Source organism: Athene cunicularia (genome assembly GCF_003259725.1).
Source record: "Athene cunicularia isolate RWA chromosome Z unlocalized genomic scaffold, athCun1 chrZ_part2, whole genome shotgun sequence".
In the NCBI taxonomy this organism is placed as follows: domain Eukaryota; kingdom Metazoa; phylum Chordata; class Aves; order Strigiformes; family Strigidae; genus Athene; species Athene cunicularia.
Genome location: NW_020799143.1, coordinates 6,251,934 through 6,278,836, shown reverse-complemented (window position 1 = coordinate 6,278,836; position 26,903 = coordinate 6,251,934). Strand labels below are relative to the sequence as shown.

At 40.6% G+C, this 26,903-nt stretch overlaps 1 protein-coding gene across 1 annotated transcript in view; it reads right to left on the bottom strand.

Moving 5' to 3' along the window:
* The window catches only part of PRRC1 (proline rich coiled-coil 1), a 32,901-nt gene extending 6,004 nt beyond the window's left edge, over positions 1–26,897 (bottom strand). Inside the window, exons 1-8 of the mRNA XM_026866253.1 lie at positions 24,783–26,897; positions 23,549–24,720; positions 20,969–21,079; positions 19,033–19,410; positions 17,599–17,756; positions 13,745–13,847; positions 3,102–3,265; positions 1,608–1,711 (exon numbers count right to left, since the gene is read on the bottom strand). Coding sequence (XP_026722054.1) covers positions 1,608–1,711; positions 3,102–3,265; positions 13,745–13,847; positions 17,599–17,756; positions 19,033–19,410; positions 20,969–21,059 — 998 coding nt within the window. The 5' untranslated portion in view covers positions 21,060–21,079; positions 23,549–24,720; positions 24,783–26,897. The remainder of the gene's footprint in view (positions 1–1,607; positions 1,712–3,101; positions 3,266–13,744; positions 13,848–17,598; positions 17,757–19,032; positions 19,411–20,968; positions 21,080–23,548; positions 24,721–24,782) is intronic.
* Positions 26,898–26,903: the final 6 nt, after the last annotated feature.

Below are 26,903 nucleotides of genomic sequence, written 5' to 3'. Positions count from 1 at the left end.
AACAGAGCACTGGAATGCACTGTGATAGAGCACTACCTCACTTACAGCTATGAGAGACTGTTGAGAAAGCTTCATGGTTAAAGATAACTTCCTCCCAATTAATAAATGTTAGAGTCTAAAGGGTAAATTACATATTAGAGTTTGCAACTTTTTCTGCAAATAGTATTCAGGTCATGCATTTGAAAGGGGAAGTAATGCCCTTCAGCTGTCTGAGGGTCTCACAAGTTTAGCTGTGACCAAGTGTTAGGTGTAGAGCTTCGTATTGGTGGGTGGTTACTTGGAAACTCCCCTCCTTTGGACGTGTTCAAGTATGATAAACAGCATTAGCAAAACACTAACTGCGTCCCTCATATTAGAACTGTAATACCACAATGATCACTTCAGAATAATAATCAATTAATGGCACGATGACCTATCATTTCACTGCAGAAAAAAACAAGAACCAAAAATAGTTCAAAGGCTTTTTTGGTAACACCATGAAAGGAAGCTTTCGGTGTTGCCTACTGAATAAAAATTAAAGCATGCATTGTTATTCTTTGTTTCTACTATAACTAACATCGAAGATCAAGATATTCTTGGGGCCTGTAGCGTGAGCACAGAAGAGCTATCATTCTTTTCAGTAACACTGCAGTCCTGGATGAGCTCTTTCATGTCGAGTACTTGAAGCAACATTTTCAGATTTAGGAATGACTAAATTCAAAGGACAAGAACAGCAATTACTTTGAAACGAGAGATATCATTGTCATAGTTACTCCTTTGTGGAAATATGATAAAACATCTAAATCAGACTAGATGGAAATAAATACTAAATAAAAATTGAAATACTTCCTAATTTTATTTACTTTAGTAACTTCACCATCCATCTACCACTAAGGATATTAAATGTACCTTTAAAAATGGAGCAAGAGGACATACGTGTCAAAAAAACAAATCAATGCCCATCACATGAACAAAAATGCAAACATTAGAAAAAAACTATTTAAGTTTGCATTAAGAAAAACATGACATCGTCCTTAATGTTTTGGAAATTAATCATAAGCTACCTCAAGAACTGTCTGTCAAAAAGTATGTTACAAAATCAAGGTGTAATGTATTTGAAAACACCATTGTTATGTCTGTTCAGTGCAAATTAAAAGTAGTAAGCACATTCTTGGTGAAAGGAAAATGGATTATATATTATCTGATAAAACTGTATTACTGCAAATGCCAGAACATCACCCAATATATTTTCTGAACCAAATACAATTTCACAGAAAGAGAAGACAGAGTGTACACATAAGAATGAGCAAACTCCTAGCCAAATTTCAACTTTTACAGCTCCTTAATTTTGTTAGTTAGTATAATTTCATTGTGGTTTTATATGCTGAATTTTAAAAAGCCTGACAAGAATTTTCTATATTAAAAGTTGTAAGATGTGGGACAAAAAAGCTGAACATCATCACCAAAATCAAGTCTGCCAATGTAATACTGAAGACAGACTCTCTTCCTTCCTCTGCTTAGAGTGATACTGCCAACAAGTCTTTACAGGCCCCTTTGAGTCAACAAAGAATATTCCTTCCCCACCTTCCAGTGCAACCCCACCCCAGGAATATATTTAAAGTTCTCACTTGTCAGGAAGCAATTCCTCAATGAAGCTTTCTACTGATACAACAGGCTGTTTTTCATGTATTACTCCTGTCCGACGCAAGCTGTCTATCCTTTCTTGGGCTCCCTAAATGGTAACATAAGCTGTCAGACAACATTCTCTTTGAATCACAACATGGTACAATACTTACAGATGAATACAAAAAGAACTCTAGAACATACTTTTCAAGTTAAACACAAAACACGAGAGATTTTGAAAAATATTAACGTTAGAAAAACAAAAAATGAAACTCATGAAAAGTTATAATGGAATCCCAAACTGTAACAAAAACTATAATAAATATAAAAAACCTGTAATAAATATATAAAATAATTAATTAAGTATTTTTAGTTTGTTCTTTTTCCGTGTAAAAGACATAGATTAGCATGCAAAGAGTTCCTTACCTGTAACTGTGCCAAGTTTCACTATTAATTAAAGTATCAGCGTATATTTCTGTTACTCACACTGACAATTTTGCAGCTTAAGATTTGTTGGGTATAGCTCCTTTTAAGAGCTTTAGACCAACTTTGTAAGACCAAGGGAGAGAATCTCTTTGTTGTGGTACTTATCCAACTAAGATGTAGAAATCATTCACTCCTGTTATCACTATGAAATTGTAATAGAAATACTACTACTACTACTACACTGCAGTAGCTAAACAGGTAAAGGAAGATATACATTATTCTCCTTTACCTCAATATAAAATTGTATCAGCTAATATAGTGCTATGAGGATAGGCTTTACTCAGCTGTGAACACTGCCACAGCAGATAGGAGAAAGTACTTCCTTTAAATGAGTAAATTTCTTAAATGTAAACAAATACATAATACAAATAAATGTAAACCAAAATACTAAAAAGTAGTTTTCAGGATTCTTATTTATTGGCCAAGGAGGTGGTTGCACCTAGAAACAACTGGCAAATGCAGATTTTGAAAATCTAGTGAAACAACCTTTGCTAATCGTTCCTTCAGGCCAGCACAGCTGTTTGCAAGGCTGCACAGTGAATTCTTACTTTTTTTAAACATAACACAGATCTGTTCAGGAAGATCCCCGAGAAGTGTTCATCAAACTCTGACCTACAGAATCAGTGGGGAGACAATTCAGTCTCAGAGTCTCTTTTAATTTCTAATACTCTCAACATGATAGGAATAGACTTAAGAAGAAATGCCTGAAGTATTTCTAAACTACAGTAGTATCACACTGATGTGATGGCAATCAGTAACAGTTTAAGAAAACTGACATTCTTCATTTGCTGTGAATGTGTTTTCAAAAATACCCAAAAACTATTTCAACAAGCAGCTTTAACCTGATCTAATGATCCAGATGGCAATTATAAAAAAAAAAAAAAAAAAAAAAGGAACTGTTTATCCCCACAAATTGACCTTCCCTTCATGGAAAATCAGATTCTTTTGGGTGAATGTTTCCACGCACTCTCTTTGTATTGGAGATACTTTAGTAATGTTACCTATCAACTTACTTTTAAACCTGCAGCATAACCCACTGGTTGGGGTGCGATGTTAGACTGTGCAGCCTCTCCAGTAACAACAGCCATTCCAAAGACTTCTTGAAAGGCATCTCGAATTGCTGCGACTTTTACCTCTTTATTAGAAGTAACCACTATGTCCAGTTCTCCCCCAGTTTCTGTAAAATACATATATATATATATATATATATGCACATGTATTTTTCCTTATTCCCATTATAAGCCAGTTCAAATACATTCTACAGTGTGCTTCAGCCGGTCTTTTCTTTCTTTCACTGTACAAAAGTTCTTTCATGAAGCAAAAGTAACTTAAGCTGGGAAGTAAAAGTTACATGAATACCTAAGTGATTTATGGATGAAAGACAGACAACAGTAACTGATGGTTGCTCAGCACCTGAAATAAAGCATACCAGTCATTTAAGATGACAAATCATGGATTTAGGAGAATAACTCGGACAACCATTTCTAATGATGTTTTGGTGTTCTGGGAGGAAGTAAGGAATGTTGGTGTGACACACAAACTCTTCCTTATGAAAAGGACCAAGAACATAGACACAGTTTGTAAAATTCAGTGAACAGTTGTCAAATTACATGAGCTTTAAAGGAAAGGCTCACATTACTTTCTAGTTGTCCTTGGACTGTGAATTTCAGTGCCATTTTATTGCTTCTCTGCCTCCCTGCAGCTTTATCCTGGTTTTAGATATTAAATATCTATGGAACCAAAAAGCTCTAGGTATTTCTGAACGATTTCCACAAGGCAGTATCTCCATAACAAGGATGAGTTTTCACTAAACGTTTTAAGAATAATACAAAACAGTTCATGAATGAAATCTGGAACTACTATAAAAGACTGACCAGCTCAATTATATCCCACATCTGATTATCACAGCTGGATCATTTTTATTGCCAATTTATGCAAAAACAACCAATAAAATTTGTTCCTACTGTGGCAAGCTTTCTTAAGGATAGCTTAAACTTTTTTCAGGCATGGAATATGACATCAGAGAAAGTTGTGTAAGTAAACTGCATCAGCAAGTGTAAAGGACAAATGGACGTGTCCACAAGCAGCCACATATAGGTATGAACATGCCTCTTGTCATCCTTAGTCCAGTGGCTGTGGATGATGGAGGAGTACGGGGAGAAAGGACTGCAGAGGTCACCAGATCTACTGACGTTTACCATACAGCATCTCCCGTTGCTTCTGCTGAAGACAGAATATTGAGCTAGATGAACCACTGGACTGGAGCATCTCTTCTAAAAGGAAAGACTAACAGAGTTGGGAATGGAGAAGAAAAGGTTCAGGGGGATCTCACTGATGTGTACAAATATCTGAAGGGAGGCTGCAAAGAGAATGGAGTCAAGTTCTTTCCAGTGGTGCCCAGTGACAGGACCAGATGTAGTGGGCATAAACTGAAACACATGAGTTTCCATATAAACATCCAGAAAAACTTTTTTACTTGTGAGGGTGACTAAGCACTGGCACAGGCTGCCCAGAGACGTGGTAGAGTCTCCATCCTTGTAAATACTCAAAAGCTGCCTTGATGCAGCCCTGGACAACTGGCCCTAGGTGGCCCTGCCAAGGGAGGGTGGTTGGACAAGATGACCTTCAGACCTCCCTTCCAACCAATACCACTTTGTGATTATGTAGTGCTGCAGGGTATTTCTTATGACAATATTAGCAAACTAGTGAAAAAAACAACCTTTTAACTTGTCAATTCCCAGGCCCACTGACTGTACAAAACCATGTTAAGCTATCTCTTAAAAGACAAAAGAACAGAGCCCAGTGGTTTTGCTTCTATACACTAACACTCCACCTAATTACACATGCTGACAAAGTCTTTTATCCTGATGTAAGAAAAATTCCCCCACTGACAATGATAAGCCTGAAGCTTTAATTTTATAGAAAAGAACAATTTATTCTTTGGCTGGTATTACTTATCAGACTCCAGTTACAGGAAGAATCTTCTTTTTATAAAAAATCATCAGACATATGCCAGGACAATATTAAAACATTCTATTTGATTTTGGGGCTATTTTTTAACTTTTCATTTATCAGTTGCTTTACTGAATGGAATGGAGTGTGCACATCACTGAACTTTGAGCAATTGTTTTAAACACTGGTTAACAACCAGATTAAAAAAATTATTGTATCTTTCTTCACTGATTTCTTCTTGATAGAAATCAAGTTAACATAAGTAAACAAGTGCTTAGACTTGACTGCAGGCTTTTGCTGAAGTTAGCCTTGTTTGAGTGCCCAGGGACAGAAAAACTGTTAGAGAGTTTTTAAGGCAACTAACCCATAACGCACCTAGTAAATTACTGAATAGTAACTTAAGAATGGTAACTGTGCCCCATGTTTGTGTATTGCAACAGTAGAACACAAATTATGTTTTTTTGTATTAAGGATCATCATGCATCAAAAGTGTATCTTTATCACAGGTACTACAGAAGGAAAGGTATTACATGCATTAAAAGAAACGATCTGTGACAAGATCTGTCACACATTATGGTAATATGAAAATAATAAAACCTAAAACACAAGAATTAGATACACCCTGGTAAATTCAGAGACAGAACTGTCGCATTAAGTTAAACTCTGACTCTGGAACATGACATTTCATTGTACCTTGTGTATTATGATCTGAAATGACAGGTCCACATAGAATTTAGGATTCCCTATCATCTTTTGTTGTAAAGCATGGATGTTTATGCTTACAATGTGGCCATTTCCTGTGTAGACAAAAAAAAATTGTATTCCAGGTGTGTGTCTCAGATGATATCTTCACAATGTGGCAATGAAAACAGTCCAGCTCTTTTCAAGAAAGAGATTACAGAAATATTATTTGCTCACATGAAAAAAAATAAATTCAACCACCTCATCCACAAGCTTTGGTAATGTCAGGCTTTGGCATGAAGAATCTGAAATTAGTTTGGACTTGCAGCAGTGGAGAGAGAGCAGAGAAAAGTGGGGCTACTTATTGTTGAGACCATGGCTTTCCTTGACTCCAAAAAACCTTTCTAGAAGGAAGTAAATATTAAGTTTACAAACCTCTGCTCTATTTCCACAATCTGCAACTATAAAAAACCTGCAATATACTAATGGCCAAGATTTATACAGATGCTTTCCCCTTACAACACTGCTTTAGAGAACTTTGAGATAACCACTGAATTTACTTACTCTAACTGTATCTTAGAAGTAAAGTTATTTTATTAGAATTACTTTCCCCTCTAGATAACGTTGCTCTGTCCAATGCATACTGTGTTAAACTACACAAATTGACATTGGATACTGACAGATCCTATTTTGAAAAGGGATGGTCACAACTGCAATAGAAACCTTAAATACAGTTTGCCAAATCGTGCATAATCAACATTTACTGTAGCTTTGCATTGCATCCCGCTGCTCCTCTCAAATTCTTTCTCATTGCTGGCTGGCCTTCTCACTGATTGCATATCCCACTACCGCCTCACTAGTCAGCTGCTGGGGTATTTTCTCTTAAATGTAAGACAATTAAATACTACTCAATTATTAGGTCATCTTCCCCATTTATTCCACATACTGTCCACTGGATTAGTACAATAGTGCAGCAACGTGGTTAGCTGGATCATAGAATAGATTCAGCTCAGAAAAACAAAATGTAAAAACATTTTAACGGTTTATTCTCAGTCTTATCATCTACACAGAGACAAAAGGCAGTACTGGCACAACAAATGAGGAGGACTGCTTACCATACTGCTAGAAGGAAAAACAAAAAAAAAACCCCAAAAGGTAACCACAAAAAAACCCAAATGCAAACCATCACCCTGGAAAAATTATGTCTTTTGCTTCCCCGTTTTAATGAAGTAGAAATCTCAGGTCAGTTGTATGTGACATGCAATGTACTCGAGTCATATAAAAAATGTTGAATACCACAGTGCTCCTCCTTCCTCTTAATTTTCAAGCTGTAATCAAAATGTTATGTTTTTCCTTCCAGGCTCAATGGTCAGCAATACCTCAAATTTCGTTAGAGCATTTTAGAATTTTAATGTTCCTACTAAATGATTCAGGAACTGCTTCAGGTTTGTTGAACTACCTAAAAATAGTATAAATACTATTAGGCTAGAAAAGTGGAACAGCTAGAAGAAGAAAGCCTCAAAAGCTATGTAAGTACCTCTGTCCTATGCCTCTCTGAGTATGCCTACCTTTTGAATTGTTTTAACTTTAATGAGATAACTTACACAGTATATTTAAGCATGGGATCCAACAGAACACATGCAGTGTATTTTAAGCTCAACTCCATAAGGCTTAAATAGAGACTCAGTGGGAGAAAACAGTATGCAATTTAGGAATTACAGGCTGTTCTGGTTCAGCTAGGATAGGGTTAAGTTTCCCCAGCAGAGAGGGGGAAGGGATCTCCAGCCGGGTTATTCATACCATGCTGATGTCAGGTCCAGGCGAAGGAACTTTTCCTTTGTTGCTTTTGTCGCAGGGAGCATGCAAGCGAGCTGTCTGTAACCATTGTGGTATTTCCCTGTATATCTTTTGTCTTGCTTACTGTTATTGCTGTTTATTGTTGCTATCATTGCTACTGTTGTTGTTCAGATTGTTTATCACACTGTTGTATTAAATTTCTTCTTATTTTAACCCGGGGTTTGTGCCTCACTGCCAGCCTGACCAGCTGAGGGTGGGGGAGGGGTAGGGGCAACGTGGTCTCTGGTCCTGGCAGGGCTTAAACCACCACAGCCCTTATGGCGCACCAACGTGGGGCACAAAAGGGTTAAAATAAGAATCAAAAAGGGACAGACCCTGACCAGAGTGTGTTAGAGCAATCTGTTGGGTATAATTTTTCTGTTTGTATTTGTACTGTTTGATAAGAAAATGTTTGCAATGCTGGCCCACTTGCTTGCGTGGTGGGGCTGGATTAATCCTTATATCCAGTATATGATCCCAGTGGTGGTGTTTGTTATCAGTGGAAAATGTATAAAGGGTTTTATGTTGGTGTACTGGCTACTGACTGCTTATAATGCCTTTATATCACTGTGTGTGGGGGCGGGCTGGTACCTGTTTGCCGTTTGGGCTTTTGTTAGGGGTCTCACCCCCTCTATGGGTGAGCCACGGGAAGAGATCCTCTCAGTTTTTGGGAGTTTCAACTAACCTTGGAGCCTGCAGGTCAGTGTGATTGTGGCACAATGCTTTCTGAACGTCTGCCTGATTTTGGTTTTGGCCATGTGGCACTTCTCTAACAATAGCCGTGCCCAGAAACCTGCCCCGAGATCAGATAATAGTGAGTGGCAAGGGGTGTGGGAAAAGATGGGCAAAGGCCTGAGTCGGTGGGCACCTCCAATGCTTTGGAATTTCACTCCTGAGCAAATGCAGAGCCCTGATAAGCTGATGGAGTGCTTAGAAAGGGTGTGCTACCAAGTTGGCAAAACCCAGGAGACAACTCGCTGCATGTGTTGGGGACTTGCCTATGCCTACCGTGTCCTTTTTAACACCACTCACTGACCTCAAGGGGGAGAAAATCTACAGAATTTGAAAGTGAACCTCCTGGTACAGTATCTGGGCTGGGGGGACTGGCAGAGCCAGTCTCAGTCGCCTCCACCAGCACAGCGACTGAGCCAGAGAGCCAGCCAGTGCCGGGATCAGTCACCGTGATACAGAAAACAAAATATACCAGAAAGTCAGCTCGCAAAGTGGGGGATGAGGATGAGCCAGGCCCATCAGGGGAACAGGAGGAAGGGCCAGTGGTGATCGTCCGATCTCTATCCCAGACTGAGCTGTGAGATATGCGGAAAGATTTTGGCCACCTGGGAGGCGAGCAGATTTGCACCTGGCTGCTCTGATGCTGGGACAATGGAGCCAGTGCTTTTGAAATGGAGGGGAGAGAGACCAAGCAGCTGGGATCTTTGGCCAAGGATGCTGGCATTGATAGGGAAATAGGGAAACAGACTCAAACCCTCAGCCTTTGGAAGCGACTCCGGCTCAGTGTAAGGGAGAGGTACTCCTACAAGGATGATATCCTATGTCAGCCTAGTAAATGGACCAACATTGAGAAGGGCATTCAGAATCTCAGGGAACTGGCTGTGTTTGAGATGATCTATGGTGATCTGAATGATGAGCAGTCACCCATGGACACAGATCAAGCCCCTTGCACACACCTGATGTGGCTAAAGTTCCTGAAGAGTGCACCAGAAGCACACTTGAAAGCATTGGCAATAGTGTCCTGGTGGACAGACACCCACACTCTAACAGTGGATGGAGTGGTTGGCAAGCTCTGGCAATATGAAGGAAATCTCCCTTCATCTCAACATTCCTGGGTCTCAGCTGTGGAGGAACTGTCTTAAAGGCTCCAGAAGATGGAAGAGGACATGTCCTACATTCCACCTGCACGAGCTGATGTCTCAGCCATTAGAAGTAAATGTTTCCCCACCCAGGAGAAAGGCAGCAGAAGGCACACACCACGAGGCACCCTGTGGTTTTTTCCTCTGCAACCAGGGAGAAAACATGAGGAGGTGGGATGGACAGCCCACTGCTGCCCTCGCTGCATGAGCAGAGCAGCTGAAAGGGAAGACCATCACTAAAAGGAAGTCCTCCAAGAAGAGCACAGCTCCAGTGTCCAGTCAGAAATCCCCCAGACAGAATAGAATGATGAACGTTATGTCTGACCCTCTTGAGGGGACCAGTAAATCATTCTTTCAAGAAGTGAGTGATGATGAGCAGGATTAGAGGGGCCCTGCCTCCAGCCAGGTGGAGGAAAGGGATAATCGGATTTACTGGACAGTGTGGATCCAATGGCCTGGCACGTCAGACCGACAAGAGCATAAGGCTTTGGTGGACACTGGTGCACAGTGCACCCTGATGCCATTGAGCTACAGTGGGCTTGAATCCATTTGCATCTCTGGAGTGACAGGGGGATCCCAACAGCTGACCCTACTGGAAGCTGAAGTGAGCCTGACTGGGAAGGACTGGCATAAGCACCCCATTGTGACTGGCCCAGATGCCCCGTGCATCCTGGGCATAGACTATCTCAGGAGAGGGTACTTCAGAGACCCAAAAAGGTACCGGTGGGCTTTTGGTGTAGCTGCCCTGGAGGAGGTTGAACAATTGTCCACCTTATCCGGCCTCTCAGAGGATCCCTCAGTGGTGGGGCAGCTTAAGGTTGAGGAGCAACGAGTGCCGACTGCTACCAGAACAGTGCACCGGCGGCAGTACCGCACCAACCGAGATTCCCTGGTCCCCATCCATCAGCTGATCCGTCAACTAGAAAGCCAGAAGGTGATCAGCAAAACTCACTCCCCCTTCAACAGCCCTATATGGCCAGTGAGAAAGCCTAATGGTGAATGGAGGCTAACTGTGGACTACCGTGGCCTGAATGAAGTTACCAGCAATGAGTGCTGCAGTGCCGGACATGCTGGAGCTCCAGTATGAACTGGAGTCGAAGGCAGCCAAGTGGTACGCCGTGACTGACATTGCTAACGTGTTCTTCTCCATTCCAATAACGCCAGAGTGCAGGTCACAGTTTGCGTTCCCTTGGAGCGGCATCCAGCACACCTGGAATCGATTGCCCCAGGGGTGGAACCACAGCTCCAACATTTGCCATGGACTGGTCCATACTGCACTGGAGAGAGGTGGGGCTCCAAAACACCTACAGTACCTTGATAACATCATTGTATGGGGGGACACAGCCAAGGAAGCCTTTGAGAAAGGGAAGAAGATAATTGGAATCCTCCTGAAGGCCGGCTTTGCCATTAAGCAAAAGAAAGTTAAGGGGCCTGCAAGGGAAATTCAATTCCTAGGAATAAAATGGCAAGATGGGCATCACCACATCCCAATGGAGGTGATAAACAAGATAACAGCCATGGCCCTACCAACCTCTAAAAAGGAGACTCAGTCATTCCTGGGCGCTGTGGGGTTCTGGAGGATGCACATCCCAAACTACAGCCTGATTGTGAGCCCTCTCTACCACGTAACCCGTAAGAAGAACGATTTTGAATGGGGCCCCAAATCCTTTGAACAGATTAAACAGGAGATTGCCCAAGCAGTAGCCCTCGGGCCAGTCCGAGAAGGGCAGGAGGTTAAGAACATGCTCTACACCGCAGCTGGGGAGAATGGCCCTACCTGGAGCCTCTGGCAGAGAGCACCTGGGGAAACCTGAGGCCAACCTCTAGGCTTTTGGAGCTGGGGATACAAAGGCTCTGAAGCTAATTATACACCAACTGAGAAGGAGATACTGGCAGCATACGAAGGAGTTTGGGCTGCTTAGAAGTGGTCAGCACTGAAACACAGCTCCTCCTGGCACCCCGACTGCCGGTGCTAGGGTGTATGCTCAAACGAAAGGCCTCCTCCACACATCATGCAACCGATGCCACATGGAGTAAATGGGTTGCGCTGATAACACAACGGGCTCGAATAGGGAACCTCAGCCGCCCAGGGATACTAGAGGTGATTACGAACTGGCCAGAGAGCAAAGACTGCAGGATGTCACCAGACCAGGAGGTGACACGTGCTAAGGAGGCCCCACCATATAATAAGCTGCCGGATGAGAAGTGATATGCCCTGTTCACTGATGGGTCTTGTATTGTGGGAAAACATCGATGATGGAAGGCTGTTGTATGGAGTCCCACATGATGGGTCACTGAAGCTGCTGAGGGACAGGGTGAATCGAGCCAGTTTGCAGAGGTGAAAGCCATCCAGCTTGCTTTGGATATTGCTGAGTGGGAAAAGTGGCCAAGGCTCTACCTCTACAGCAATTCGTGGGCAGTGGTGAATACCCTGTGGAAATGGTTGCAGCAATGGAAGCAGAACAACTGGCAATGTAAGGGTAAAACCATCTGGGCTGCTGAAGTATGGCAGGACATTGCAGCCCGTGTGGAAAACCTCGTTGTGAAGGTGTGCCATGTGGATGCCCATGTACCCAAGAGTCGGGCCACTGATGAACATCGACACAACCAGCAGGCAGACCAAGCTGCTAAGATTAGAGTGGCTCAGGTGGACTTGGACTGGCAGCGCAAAGTGAACTGTTCATAGCCCGGTGGGCCCATGAGACCTCGGGCCATCAAGGCAGAGATGCAACATACAGGTGGGCTCGAGATCGAGGGGTGGACCTCACCATTGACACCATTGCAGAGATCATCCATGGATGTGAGATGTCTGCTGCAATCAAACATGCCAAGCGGGTGAAGCCCCAGCGAAATGGAGAGCGATGGCTGAAATATAGATATGGAGAGGCCTGGCAGATCGACTACATCACACTGCCACAGACCCGCCACAGGAAGCGCCACGTGCTCGTAATGGTGGAAGTAACCACTGGATAGCTGGAAACTTACCCAGCGCCCCACACCACTGCCCAGAACACCATCCTGTTCCTTGAAACCCAAGTCCTCTGGTGACACGGCACCCCAGAGAGAAGTGAGTCAGACAACGGGACCCACTTCCAAAACCTCATAAATGCTTGGGCAGAAGAACCGCGAGTGGGTCTACCATAGCCCCTATCACGCACCAGCCTATGAAAAGATCGAGAGCTACAATGGACTGTTAAAAAACACATTGAAAGCATTGGGAGGTGGCACCTTCAAAGACTGGGACATGCATCTAGCAAAGGCCACCTGGCTAGACAACACAAGAGGATTTGCCAGTCAAGCTGGCCCAGCTCAGTCAAAACCTCCACGTGCTGTAGATGGGGATAAAGTCCCTGTGGTGCACATGAGGAATATATTGGGAAAAATGGTCTGGTTTAGTCCTGTGCCAGGCAAAGGTAAAGGCAAACCAATCCACGGGATTGCTTTTGCTCAAGGACCTGGGTGTACTTACTGGTGGGTAATGCAGGACAATGGAGAGGTCCGATGCGTACCACAGGGGGACTTGATTCTGGGTGAGAACATGCCGTGAACTATGCTGTGCCTTTGTAAATTGTTATTTTGTTATTGTTAACTGCTAAATGGCAGCTGGACATGATGCAGATGGTATAGAATAAAGGGGTGGATTATGTCCTGGTTCAGCTAGGATAGGGTTAAGTTTCCCCAGCAGAGAGGGGGAAGGGATCTCCAGTCAGGTTATTCATACCATGCTGACATCAGGTCCCTGCGCAGCAGTTTTCCTTTGTGGCTTTGGTCACAGGGAGCATGTGAGCGAGCTGTCTGTAACCAATGCGGTATTTCTCTGTATATCTTTTGTCTTGTTTACTGTTATTGCTGTTTATTGTTTTTGTCATCACTACTGTTTTGTTCAGACTGCTTAATCACACTGTTGTATTAAATTTCTTCTTATTCTAACCCGGGGTTTTGCCTCACTTCCAGCCTGACCGGCTTGGGGGGGGGGCAACGGCAACGTGGTCTCCAGTCCCAGCAGGGACCACACAGACAAGGTCTCTTCATTGTTTTTATTTCTTTAAAACTTCCTCATCTTTCACAATATGAATTAAAAGGTATTACTATGTCATTATCTGAACTGTAGTGGAATACAAAAGTCAAATCAACCTCAAGACACACATAAAAAGTCAGCCTCCAGTGTGAAAGTTTCACTGGACAATACACTTGAGAATTCAGTACAGTTCTGTGACTTTGAATTAACACACTACATACACAAACTTCAAGTGTAGAAGTAGTGTGCTATTATATCAACCTTTCTAACTATGTAATACTTTGTCACCAATACTTACTGATATATGGAACCATGCCAGGATCCAGCGTTGTGATCATAGTCTCCACTGAATGCTTGGTTTTATCAAGAACAGACTTCACCATGGGATTCTCAGCTACACCCTAAATTTTAAGCAAACAGATTTCTGTATTATTGTCTGTTTTCTTTCCCAACAGACTCAAAATGTTACAGTTAAAAACCAATCAAAGAAAACCCAAATATTAAACTGCTTTGTCTTTTTCTTACCACATTTACATTTTGTAACACCTATTGTACGTCACTCGTCAACAAAAATGCTACAGGATATGACTATAAGTGCATTCAAATATCATTTTCACCATCCTCTTCTGCATTAACGCAGAAATATCCCCATTGGTGATGGTGAGCCACACACTTGACCTGGTTGTATTGTGGACTGCAAGCCTTGATCATTTCACAAAGTTGTAGATTCTCAATGCTAATTATAGATATCATCAGACTAGGTAGTTAGTTTTAGACTGTGATGAATCAAGTGGAAGACTGTCTTTTTTCTAACCTTCTTAAAGAGAACAGAATCTGCTTTTCAATGGCCCATTACTAACAAATATTTCTGGAGCAATTTTGCTGAAAGTCTTCAATCTATAAATAGATTCTTCTAAACATTGCTGGAAAAATATTCTTCATTCTCCAGTCAAATCCTAGGTGGAGCTGCTGACAGACCTAAAAGTTCACTAAATATAAACACAAACACTGTGTTTATATTTAACACTCTGTCCTGCAAATAATCTTAATGAATGTCTGTATCTCATCAAAAGTTTATTTAAATTCAGATAAGATCACAGGGTAAAAGAAGAAAGACATCAATGCTGAATCACTCAGAGATAAAGCAATGGAAACTATTTCACAGAAACATTTATAAAATTTCTTTAATAAAGAGACTGCTTTCAGTCTAATATTAAAATGCATATACTTGTATTTGTTTCACTAAACAAGCATTAAACAGGACAGCATTGTGCTCATACATTTTTCCAGAAAGTGTTTGCTTAATATATCTATACAGTACTTCAGAGAACTGCAGAATCAAAGTAGTTTTAATCATCTCAGAGTAACTTTTGCTCAGCAAAAGCTTCTTTCTCATCATAGAATATTATGGCTTGGATCAGATGTTAAAGATCCACAGGCAGGGATACCTTCCACTAGATGAGGTTGCTTGAAGTCCCATCCAGCCTTTGAATGCTTTATATTTCTTTGTAGTAAGCTTAAAGAAAAAAAATCCCCACACTTCTACAACTACTGAGATATTTTGTAGCTACTAATAATGATTATCTTATACCATGCCTCACACTGAAACAGTTCACTACTGTATTCAGGTACTCTTCTCACTACTGTGCAGAACACTAAGCCTGACTGCAGTAAAGACCCAATTATTCACTCTAGTACAATTAAACTTTTTCAAGCCAGAGCCCATTGTAGCCACTTGTTTCACATTAATGTAACCCAAGACTTTTCTGAATGGCAGTATTCACTGAATAAACTACTCATGTACCCACGGGATGGCATCAAGAACAGGGAAGTTTATATGTCTCCCTCAGCTCTCTCACAATTTTATCTGCAGTTCTAACAGAAACTGAGTGAATGCTCTGAGATCCTCAGACATTTTAAGTAGGAATTTCCAGTTCTGGCATCTTTCTAGTAACACAAAGCCAAGGAATAGTTCTCCAATCAGTAGCCTGGCTGCCTAACTAACAGGAAGTCATTATACATCTCCTGCAGATAATCAGGTTCCTGAGCAGCAAGTAGCTTTTTCTGTCTATGTTCATCAACCTAACACAAGTAGGGAGAAATAATCCACATTTTTATACCAATGCAAGACATGAAGTTAGCACAACACTGTGAACCATAATGCAGCTGTCTGAAATTTCTACAAAGTCAATTCTAAGTCAGCATAAATCCAAATTGCTCAAATGGAGAATCTTCCACATCAGCAGACACAAAGTTTTTGAAAATTCAGGTCCTGGTTGTCTTCTTTGCTCAAACAGTCAAATATGCAAGCTATGAGGCACAACAACAGCAATATTATCCAACTTTGCCTCTGATATATCACGTAGAAAACAGTTTTGGAAGTGTTACAAGACTGTCCAGCCATCTTTGACAGATCAAAGGAATTGAAAGAGTCTTATCCAATTCTGGACCATTAATTTGTCAATTTTAGATTGTCACAGTCTTGAATATTAACTAGCTTTAAGGAAATCTGGAAGAAATGTGTATAATTTCTTAGGAACATCAGAGGAAAATAGGTAATTCAAATTATTTCAAGAACAGAAATAAAGATAACCACTGCAACTACTGTGTAAGCTCTTCAACAGGGAATCCAAAATGCACTTCTGAAATTACTACCAGCTAGTTTCCCAGATTCTCGCTGATCTTTAAAAAACACAGAGTAAGATGTGTGCTTACACACATTAGGAAAAAAATGGCTTCAGTGGCTTCAGTATAATTAGTGATTCCTCATACTTCCACCTATGAAATTCTCAAAAAGAAGTCACTAAACACAGAGAGCACAAGGAACAGTTAGTACTTCAACCAAAATCTAGATTTAATTATTGAAGTCAATGATATAGAACTTCTCCATAAATAGAAATAAGAGACATCTTTGATCTCACTAGTATAAAGGCAACAGTAATGTGGATGAAATTGGCTTTTCAACTACTTTGCAATTGCAAGGTCTGGTACTTTCAAAAGGAATACAGAATCATGTTACAAGAAAAAATGTTCTCTTCTGGAATATTACCATCTATTGCAAAGAGGAAAATGATGACCAAGAGAAGAACATTATTATTTAAAGAAAGAAAACACATGTGTTTTTATGATCATGAGAAGACTTCTTGAAAATGGCAGCAAGATAACTGTGCTCTCACAGTAGCAATGGAGGATTAATCTTGCTCTTTAAGAGCATTACTGGAGTAAGGGAGAGCTCAGTCTGCCATGTCACACACAACTTTTTCTTCCAGCTTTTCATGTTCAAAAGGGCTTGAAAGTCCAAAACTCTGCAAGCCCACTGGGACACCAATCTTTTTGATTCTTGCTTCACGTTTAGTATGAGACAGTACAGAAAAAGGTGTTGCTCTTGCAGATGGTTCAGCATTCATACGCTGTCCTTAGATCTTTTTGCCAAAATCCTAACGATGCTACTTATATGTAGCATTTGTCACAGCTTCAAAAAGTTAATGAAATTCTACTAGTTGATGTTGCTGCTTATTTCCTAATCATGCAGAAATCACAGCACAGGGATAGTATCTGTTGTGCACTGTATACTCCATGCCTTCTAGCAGAATAGAAAAATCCTACAAAACATCTTAGACACATTTTAGGTAAACTGTTCCTTGGTGGAAGAAGTATATATTTGTCTCTCCTTGAAGACGCTTGTTATAGAATAGGCAGGACTTGCACCCCATCAATACCAAAGACAGTTCATTAGGAAATGATAAAGAAACAGGATATGCAAAGAATTCTGAAGAGGTAAAAAAAAGACTATCTTTTTCTGTATTCAGTCGCTGTGAAGTAAAAATTAGCTTTCAGGTCTTAAATTGGTTCTAAAGCTTCACTTGATTTAAAAAAATATGATAGAAACTGTTATGTATGCCTACCCTCATCTCACAAGCACTAAAACCAACCAAGAACACCTGCATTTGTGTAGTCCTCCCTATTCTATACCAAGGAAGAACAAAAGCATAGTTTCAGCAAATATCATTAAAAACAGCCACTTTGCACATGAGGCTGAAGAAAAGACAGGGTTTATAGGATTTATAGCAACATGCATTTAGAAGACATGTCTTACTATAGTCAGTAAAAAATGGTAAATCCTCATGAAGCATAACAGACAAAACCCCATACCTTTATAAACCCCCACAGTCCTCCAGCAGGTGCTCCAGCTTGGGCAGTAGATACTCTGGGGTCTTCATGCTCCTCAGGAAAAGTGATTGCAGAACCAGTTCCAGGAGCCAAAGGTGATGAGAAAGTTGCTTGTTGAGTAATAGGATCTGCCAAAACACCTAGTAAGAGGGAAAAATAAACCACAAGTGTTTGTTTATTTTACTGCCCTTAACTTGTTATACTGTGGCAACATGCAACTGTTTAACAGGAAAATGAGCTGGAAAAATAGAAGAATATGGGGCTGATTCACTTTATTTCTTGAAGGTCCCCAAACAATTCTGATTGTTAAAGGTTTGCAGATATAACTACTGTAAATGAGTTCAACAATATCTGCTAATAGAACTGAGACTGCCTGCACATTATGTACAAAATTAAACAATGATTTTTTTCTTAGCAGGTTATTTTAACATTGGTGCTTTTTACTGTATTCGGATTTTCATAATAAGCCTTTGGTAGAGGAAAAAGAGGAATGGGTGTTGCTCTCTGAACAAAGAGATAGGAGTGTTCTCATACATAACAAGAGACAGAAGTAGGAAACTTTCTGAGTGCTGGAAATTAAGTAGCAATAGAAAAAGGAGCAAACAAATGAATAGCTTTACATATTTTAAAGGAAAAAAAAGAAACTCAAACAGCAGAAAATTTTAAGTATGAGCCTTTGCCCCATTACTCAAGCGTGTTTTAACAGATTTTTCAACACTAGCTTTAATCAAGATTTATTTTTATTTCACACTGCAAAACTGATAGGCCTTTTTAGACATTTTCCTAACACAGACTACTTAAAAGAGATACCACCAATAATAGCAAAAGCCTGGCCCAAGTGCAGCTGAAGAGCCAAGTTTCCATTCCACTAGCAGAAAATTACATCAGTTCAGCAAATGCTTGCATGGAAGGTATGTATTTTTAGCTGTCCTAATGCAAATTTAGTGTCTGGAAACAAGAAAAGAGAAGCTGGTGTCATGTGACTGTCAGCTTGTTACAGACAGCTTTTCAGAACAAAAACCTGAAAATTACGAGAACACAGCCTGAGGTATCCTATCATTCTGTGAAAACATAATGGCTGAAGTTGACTCTCTAATCTAAACAAAAGATAGCTGTGTGTATATGTATGTTTAGCTGGGCTTTCCTGTGCAAGATAACAAAAAGTAAGGCTCTCAAACAAAGATTTTTCTGTGAGCCTGAATGCTAGCAGAACTCTACTAACAAAGACTCTCCGTCCTAGACTATGACTGTACTTTAAAGGCTACTCTCCCTTTTTCTCCATGCAGCTACATTAATTAAGTGTACCCAGAATAATAAAGAAGCTGAACTTTCAGGACTCTAAAGTGGTAGAAAAAGCCACCCAGGGGATCCCTCACCCTGGCTCACAAACAAGAAAGCATATAAGTGAAAAGTTACCGGTGACTGGAGGTGCAGAAAATGATGGCATCAGCGGGCTCTGTGGTGCTCGACCAGCATGACCTCTTGTAATGTCATAGGTTGAAGACATAGAAAATCCTGAAATGGGGGGACCAGTGGGAGGTGCAGGGCTTGTAGTAGAGCTTAATGGAGAAGGTGTAGAGAACTGGGACATGGAGGTACCAAAAGTTGAAGGGGAAACAGGAGGTGGGGCAGGAATTGGAGGTGGTGCAGCAGTAGAAACCGTTGCAGAAGGCACAAGTGGCAGAGAAGCTGAAGTCATCATAGGAGGAGGAAGTGGAGACAGTCCAGCTGGCAAGGGCGGTGAGTATGTGGGAGAAGATGACATGCTTGGTGTAGCAAGGGGACTAGGCAAAGCTAGGAAAAAAGAGAAAAAAGTGAGTTTTAGAAATGCTGTGTCTTAATCTCAGAGATATAATTGTTCAGCTATTTTATAAGTAAGTTTTGACCTGATCTGCTTTTTTCCCTTCAAAGTGAATTTTACTTCTGCTTGAGTTTGCATCCAACATCAATTGTGCTCATTTTTTGGTGAGAGTATCTTGCAAGACACATCTCTTACTTTTGCATTACTCTATTTCTGATAAGCTTAACAAGACGAATCAATGTTATCGCAGCTGAAGTCTACCTCAGAAATTTCTAACTAGTTCTGCTCTTTCTGAGTGACTGTTTAATTAACAGGAATAATGATGATGCAGGAAGTACCCATCTTTAAGAATAAAGCATATACTCATAATATCTGCGAGGGTGGGAGTTACTTCAGAGGTGTGGTTCTGTGAGGTGAGATGAGATGAAATGAGCACCAGGCAGCCCTCTCTTCCCTGGCACCCAGCATCCTAATACCTGTTTCAGTCTGGCCCTCAGCTGATCCTTGGGTAAGCCAATTTTGCTCTCTATACAAAGTTTAGCCAGAGAATTAAGTCAGAAACACAGAAATTACCATTTTTGTATAGTAGTAAGCTGTTGGATCAGCTCAAGCATCTCACTAGCCTCAGCCTAAACATCAATGACAGTCAAACAATATGCCAAGTTGCACTAATGCACTGGTCTCCAAACTTTATCACATACACACCTAACAGTAACAAGTTTTTGAGCACACAACCCCCCAACATATGTAAAATTATTTATAAATTAAACTGTAATGTGTCACAATATGATGAAAGTGAGCAAATGAGTGAGGGTGCCACTATCAACCCTTTTGCTTCATGAACACCCACTCTTCCCTCAGGACATGGGAATGTCCAACGGATGGACCAACTGAGTGAGGACACCAATGTCAAGCAGTAAGCTAAATATTAGTAAAACTTAATTTCTTTCTTATTTTTTTAGATTAAAAAAATATTAATACTTCTAATATTTTCTTCCTGCACCCCAATGGATTGCCTTGCACACCCCTAGGTTAAGGGCATCCCACTTTGGAGTTCACTGCACTAGTGTGACAATATAACAATACCAGATGTGTCAGAAAATTAAGTATTTGGTATTGGTATATGGTGTTCAGATGAAAAATCAAAGTGGTTTGATTACCATCTACATTAAAAACCAAGTGATTACCCAGGTTTACCATTATTCTCTACAAGGCTGTAAATCTGTTTTGTTTTTAACTGCCTTCTGTGTTGCTCATCTAACTGTGTACTGTAGTGGGAGGTATTATTTCCCTGACCCCACATCCTTAAAAAACACAAATGCATCCACATGACTTCATTAAAAAGTTTCAAAATAAAAAAATGTTTAAAATAATTGGTGTGTAAGATACATGTCAGATAAGAAGCGGACTTCCATGACTAAGAAACAATTTAAATTCTTCCAATTAGTCTGGAGAAGAGCACTGTAATTACACTGATTGCAACGGTTTTGGAGGAACTGCTGTACTTCAAAAGACATGAATACACCTTACCAAGTTGCTAAATTTCTGTACCTAATGAGATGGGTGTAGCAGCAGCAGCCCCTGCTGTGCTTGGTGAGGGCGTGCCAGGTGGAGTTGTCTCTATTACACTCTCCTCCATCATTTTCCTTCAGCTATGAAAAGCTGTGAGAAAAAGACAAAACAAAACAAAACAAAGCACAAAAAGTGTATCTTGAGAAACAAGGGAAAAGCTCTTAAATTAGAATGTAGAGGCCACAACACAGGGATTTACATTCGTGAACAGAGCAGGTAATTCAAATGCCAACTCTAGAAATATGAAAAAATTGACTGTTCTAAAGTACATAATGATCCAGTATGTCTCATGTATGTCTCCTGTATCTTCCCTTTATTTTTAGCTCTGTCATAATACCTCAAACTCCAAGTCTCTTTCTAAAAACCTTACTCTGTATGCCCAGTTAATGCTTCCAATATATACTCATGCTACTTAGATGAGTAATAATAGAAAAGTAAATGCACACTGCAAAACCTACATCCCATTGCAAGAAAAACTTAACTACGGGGCAGTATGTTGCTGCATTACTGAGCTGTAGTAACTCACATAAGAAGGACCCATTGCTTTCAGCACTGACACCTGACAAGATGCAAAATGTGGCAAGAGGCCAGAGAGAGTGGAAGCCTTCCAGCAGCAAAGAACCACCAGCTACCCAAGAAGCTGCAGCACCCTCGGGCTCAGCAGATGCTCCGCAGCATCACACCCGAATGCAAGCACCTTGCTGAACACCACGAACCATGGCATACATGGCAGCCCAGGAGTCCTGAGTCTGCGACCAAAACTCTAACCTTGCCCACCTTAAAGCAGAAGCACTGTGAGGTCAGCTAAACAAACCTTCAGAAAAGGCAAATGAAACCAGCGGAAATTCACTTCCAACTTGAATAAAATTACACTGTAATTAATCTACACTGAAGATGTTTTACAGTACAGACATTTACTTGTAAAATCCAAATACTATAACGCTCTGGTGACACCATCAGAAGTAATCAAAAACTTTGGCTTTTATTTTGAAGGTTATGTTGTAAGTATCTTTTAACAACTTTGGGTAAACATTTAAAATATACTACTTCTAGGAAAGTAAAGCTGTATGCTGATTAAATTAATGTAAAAGGGCTTAGGAGAAGAAAAGGAGAGGGAAAAAAGTTAAGACTTTAATGAACACCTAGAGAACACAAAAACCCCCTGCTTCCTCCCAAGTGTGGTACAATCGACAGCAATGATTTGTACCACTCCCTGAGGTAACAATTCAGAAGGGAATTTTAATAAAAATCCTGTATAATTAGATGTATGAAAAACAGACTCAAATAATTTCACCATATCAGCAGCAGCTACCAAGAACTGCCAGCTTATTCCCTTCAACAATTTACAGAGCAAAAGGCTTAAATAATATGTTGAGTAAAAATACCCACATGTATACAAAAAGAAGTCCATTTACAAAAGAGGGGTATTCCTCTCCTAAAAAAAACAAACCAAAACAAAAACAAAAACCAACAACCCAAACCAAGCCTCATTGCCTCGCTGTCATTTTAAATGCATATACAACTCTTAGATTTAATATGGAGGAAAAATTACTATTGTTACCAAATTGAAAAATCCGGGAAGTAGGATGTCAGTATTAGTCTCGGTAGGCTTACAGAGTCTCAAAACCAAATGAAAGCATTTATAATCCCATAGGAGAAACTGTAGTCCCTCTGACAAACCAGATAACTTTGCATAGTGATTTGGGATTAAACGGTTTAGTCCAGCCTCAGAATGCAAGTAGGCCTGGTTTATGTGCAACACTCTCCATGAAAACTCTTATGACAGAGGGATTTTAGGTTCCCTGTACCTCTTCAACTAATTTAAAAGCTTCTCTTCAGATGGGAAGAAAGGGTCAATAATTGCCTGGTCTGGGAACATACTATCCTTGCAGAATGTGTACACCTCATCATCCCTTTGAATGGTACTGCACAGCCTTCTGTTAAACTTCACTAACTGAAAGAATCTACAATAAAATTCCATCTTGTAATCAAGCTACAGGAATTTACATTGCTCCTCACAGAAGTATTTTTAGAGTCCTTCTTCCAATTATACAGTGCAAAGCAGGAAAGAATTTTCCATTGTGCAACTAAAGTAATCAACTGGCCAAAACCTCCTAGAAACATTTTACCAAGGCTCTTTTAATCTGCTGCTCAGTTTCACCTAATGCCACGATTAAAAACTACTGAGAGGTACTTGCTACTTGAAAGAAATACTGCGGCCATGCAGAATGACTTAAAAAGTTCCACAGAGCAGATTCTGAAAAACTCTGTGCAAAGCTTTTTCAAAGCTTCACAGAGCTATTAAAGCTGGGAGCTGGGGGGAAGGGAACAAACAACCTTCCCAAAAGTAACCTGATGTGGAAAGTTAGGAATTAGTGTAGAAATGTAAACAACGCTATAGTTTCTCTTCTCTATTAACTTTACGAAGAGAAGAGTTAAGAAAGCATTAAACAGAAACAGCAATCCCAAACATGCAAAAACAAGGGGGGCGGGGGGGCAAAAGGTGTAAAAACGATCCTACGGGATATATGGTTTAACACTTGAATATAAATGGCCTACCTGAAACCAATTATATGAGAGAAATAGAGAAGCACTGGGGTGGAAGAACACAGCAGGGAAAACCCCAAGCAATCCAGTCTTTAACAGTGTTCAGTCCTCAACAAAGTTTCCAATGAGAATTTCCAGCTTCCCTTAGGGGATTTGCAGGAAAAAAGTTCTCCAGTAAGATCAGACTAAAAATCGTTAATGACTGATGGGTGTGGAACTGATTTTTCTTTGCAGTGATTTAAAAAAAAACCAAAACGAGCAATACCAGGAAGTCTTCACAGTCCAATCCACAAGCACAGAATTTGCAGCAAGCAGCACCTCAAAAATTCAGCCTAACTTGAGTCACTTTTGGGCCTCCTTGCTAACTAGAATATTTTGTATTAGGAAACTTAAGGACAAAAGAGCAGGCAAATTGAAGCAAGTGCAACTAGGTGGAAATAACAGCAGTACTGCCACCTAGTGATTTGTGAACATAAATCGAATTCACAAATTCGACAATCTTGCCCCACTTCGGTCGAAAAAAATCTCGACTTATGCTTGTAATGAAAATAAAAAAGAAGGGATATGGAAAAGAGAATTACAGGAAAACACATTCCCAGTGATCAGTCATCCTCAAAATAACACCTTTAAGAAGTAGAAGCATGAATTGTGTTAAGACTTCCATCAATTACTTGATTTAAAAGAAAACAAAAAACAAAACCCCTTATCAGTACTAATGAAGTTACTGTATGAATTATGTTAAACACCCCACATTACACAACAAATACAGAGTGTACCCACAAGGTCTATCCCTGGCTGACTGGTAACTATATTTTACTGATTTTTCACCAGCTGAATCTCATCTATTAACCTAAAGCAAAGTCTCAGCCATTACACTCCTTCACAAATGCAAGGCCTGTTTATACTGAAAGGAAAACCACACTAATATTCTGACTGAAAATATTAACAGGGCCTGTGTGAAAAGCAGGATTTGAAGACTAAAAGGCTGAACTAGCAAATTACTCCTCTTTAGACTTACATTTAACAGGAAATTATTACATTTACACTAATATTTCACAATAACAACAAAACAACACTTCAAAAGCATTCTTCAGATAATTACAATATAGAAACTCACAGTTAACAATAAAATTACCTACAAATAAAGATTAACAAATTTCACATGGACCATCTAGAAGCACCATCTAGAAGCACCATCTAGAAGCACCATCTAGAAGCACCATCTAGAAGCACCATCTAGAAGCACCATCTAGAAACCAGCCATACTTCAGAGGTTATGAGGCCATATTTTCAGTCATCTTTAATTAACCCCTTCTTGTATTTCAGTAGACTTTCCTGGTAACAAAAACCCCAAACCTCAAAAAACCCCATAGTATACTTAAGAACCCCAAGAGGCAAAACTATACTCTAAACAGATCCTAAAATGAAACAAAACTACTGCTGGAATACTAAATTCAAATACTACTGAACTTCTCATCTTTAATCGTAATAGGCATAACTATTTTAACACACATTGTTATTGGTTAAGTACAAGCTGACAACTGTCCAGAATAAGGAGCAGTCACTTGTTTATTTATTTGAGCAAACCAATTGTTTGGAGCTCACCCCAGTGTAACAACCTCTTCGAATAAAATGTTACATCCTAGCTTGCATTAACCCGTAAGTCAGATTCACAGATATATGCTTCTATTCAACAGGAGGGAGTCAAAGGGAAAAAAAGCCCAAGAATTCATAAAGATGCAAACAAGAGAGACTGAAACCAGGATGACCAAGATAAAAGCAAGAAATAAAATTACAAAAGAAAAACCTTCAGACGTTAAAGATTGAGTGAAGCTGACAGCAATCAAAAAGACAGGGAAAATGAAAACAAAACCAAACCAAATCAGAGTTGAACTGCTGGTATATTAAAGTTTCAGCTGAAAAAGCCCTCACATCGGTGTATTCCATTTTAGAAAGGGAGAGCACAAAAGTCAGAGATAACACTTCGTTCCAACTCTGGTCTGTTAAATGCAGGTGGGTCCCCGAGGACATGTGAAGTCTCACAGAATGCAAAGGGATCTTCAGTTAATCACCTGTTGTTAAGTGACTTGTTCTAAAGTCTAAAGTCTTAAAGAGAGGTAAAGAGGGGGGAAAAAAAAAAAAAAAAAAAAGAGAACAGAACTCTCCTATGCCTGTTTTATATTCATAGCATAAATAATGTTAATCACTAAAACTGCATCACTTTTTCACCTTTCTTTTAAGGAAAAAAGTATTCTTCGGGCCTAACACTGTACCAAGCTAGCTCGAAAGAGCAGGTATGCCAGAAGGGGTTGGCCTTGTCTTGAGACTGGTGCAGAAACGCAGGAAGTTTCACTCTTCTAAAAGCTTCCTTATCTCCCAGAACTATTTTGCTCCCCATTCTTAATGCCATTGCCAACCGTGGGGTTTGTTCCAGACCACTGGTACCCTATCAAGAATTTAGTTTTAAATATCACAAACCTTACGTAGCTTCACACAGACCACTTAGTTCCAGATCACGGAAGACCACAGTTAGAGAACTACTAATACACGGTGTTACATGACTACATAAAACCATCAGAGAAACATGCATTCTACCGATTTGCACCAATAGCTGTATCACCTTTTACACAACAGAGGCTTTTCCCCAAAAGAAGTAAAGCTTTTTTCACGTGGCAATAAATAAATCATATAAATAGCAAGTCCCTTCAGCAATGCCTCCAGAGACATCATAATAACAAGTAAGCCTCCTGAAGCATCACTTCTATCAGATACTAACAGATCCTCGAGGGTGCAGATTTCCACTGCCAATCATGCTAACTCAAGCTGAAACCACACGGGTTTACCAGGACCAGCATTTCCATCCCTAGCTTCAAGGCCCGACGCCTGGCACCCGAACTCTATACGCAGGTGCTTGGAAGAAGCTCAGTCGCTCGGAGGGTGACTCACAAGAGCAGAACAATATACGTGACCTAGCAAGCAGGTACAAGGAGCAGCCAACCGGAAAGCCTAAGGGGTGCTGGTCCGTTCGTTCACTCGCATTGCCGAGGCAGCAAGGACGCCTCTGATGGGCACTCATTGCCCGCCCACTCTCACCCCTACAACAAAGCCCCGGAGCACGTTACCGTCAGCAGGGAAGACGCGAGCTACTGCTGCCCTTTAAAAGGGCAAAACAGTTCAGAAAAAGGGGAATAATAAGCCAGACCGCCCACAGCAGGGTCTGCAAAGCAGCCGTTCTCCGGGCCCGCGCGCGGTGAGGGGCCGACACCGTGCAGCCCCAGGCGGGCCGTCCAAGAGGGAGGTCTCGGGACGGCTCCCGGAGCTCGGCCCGTGGATCCTACACGCGCAAACACACGCGGTCGGGAGGCCG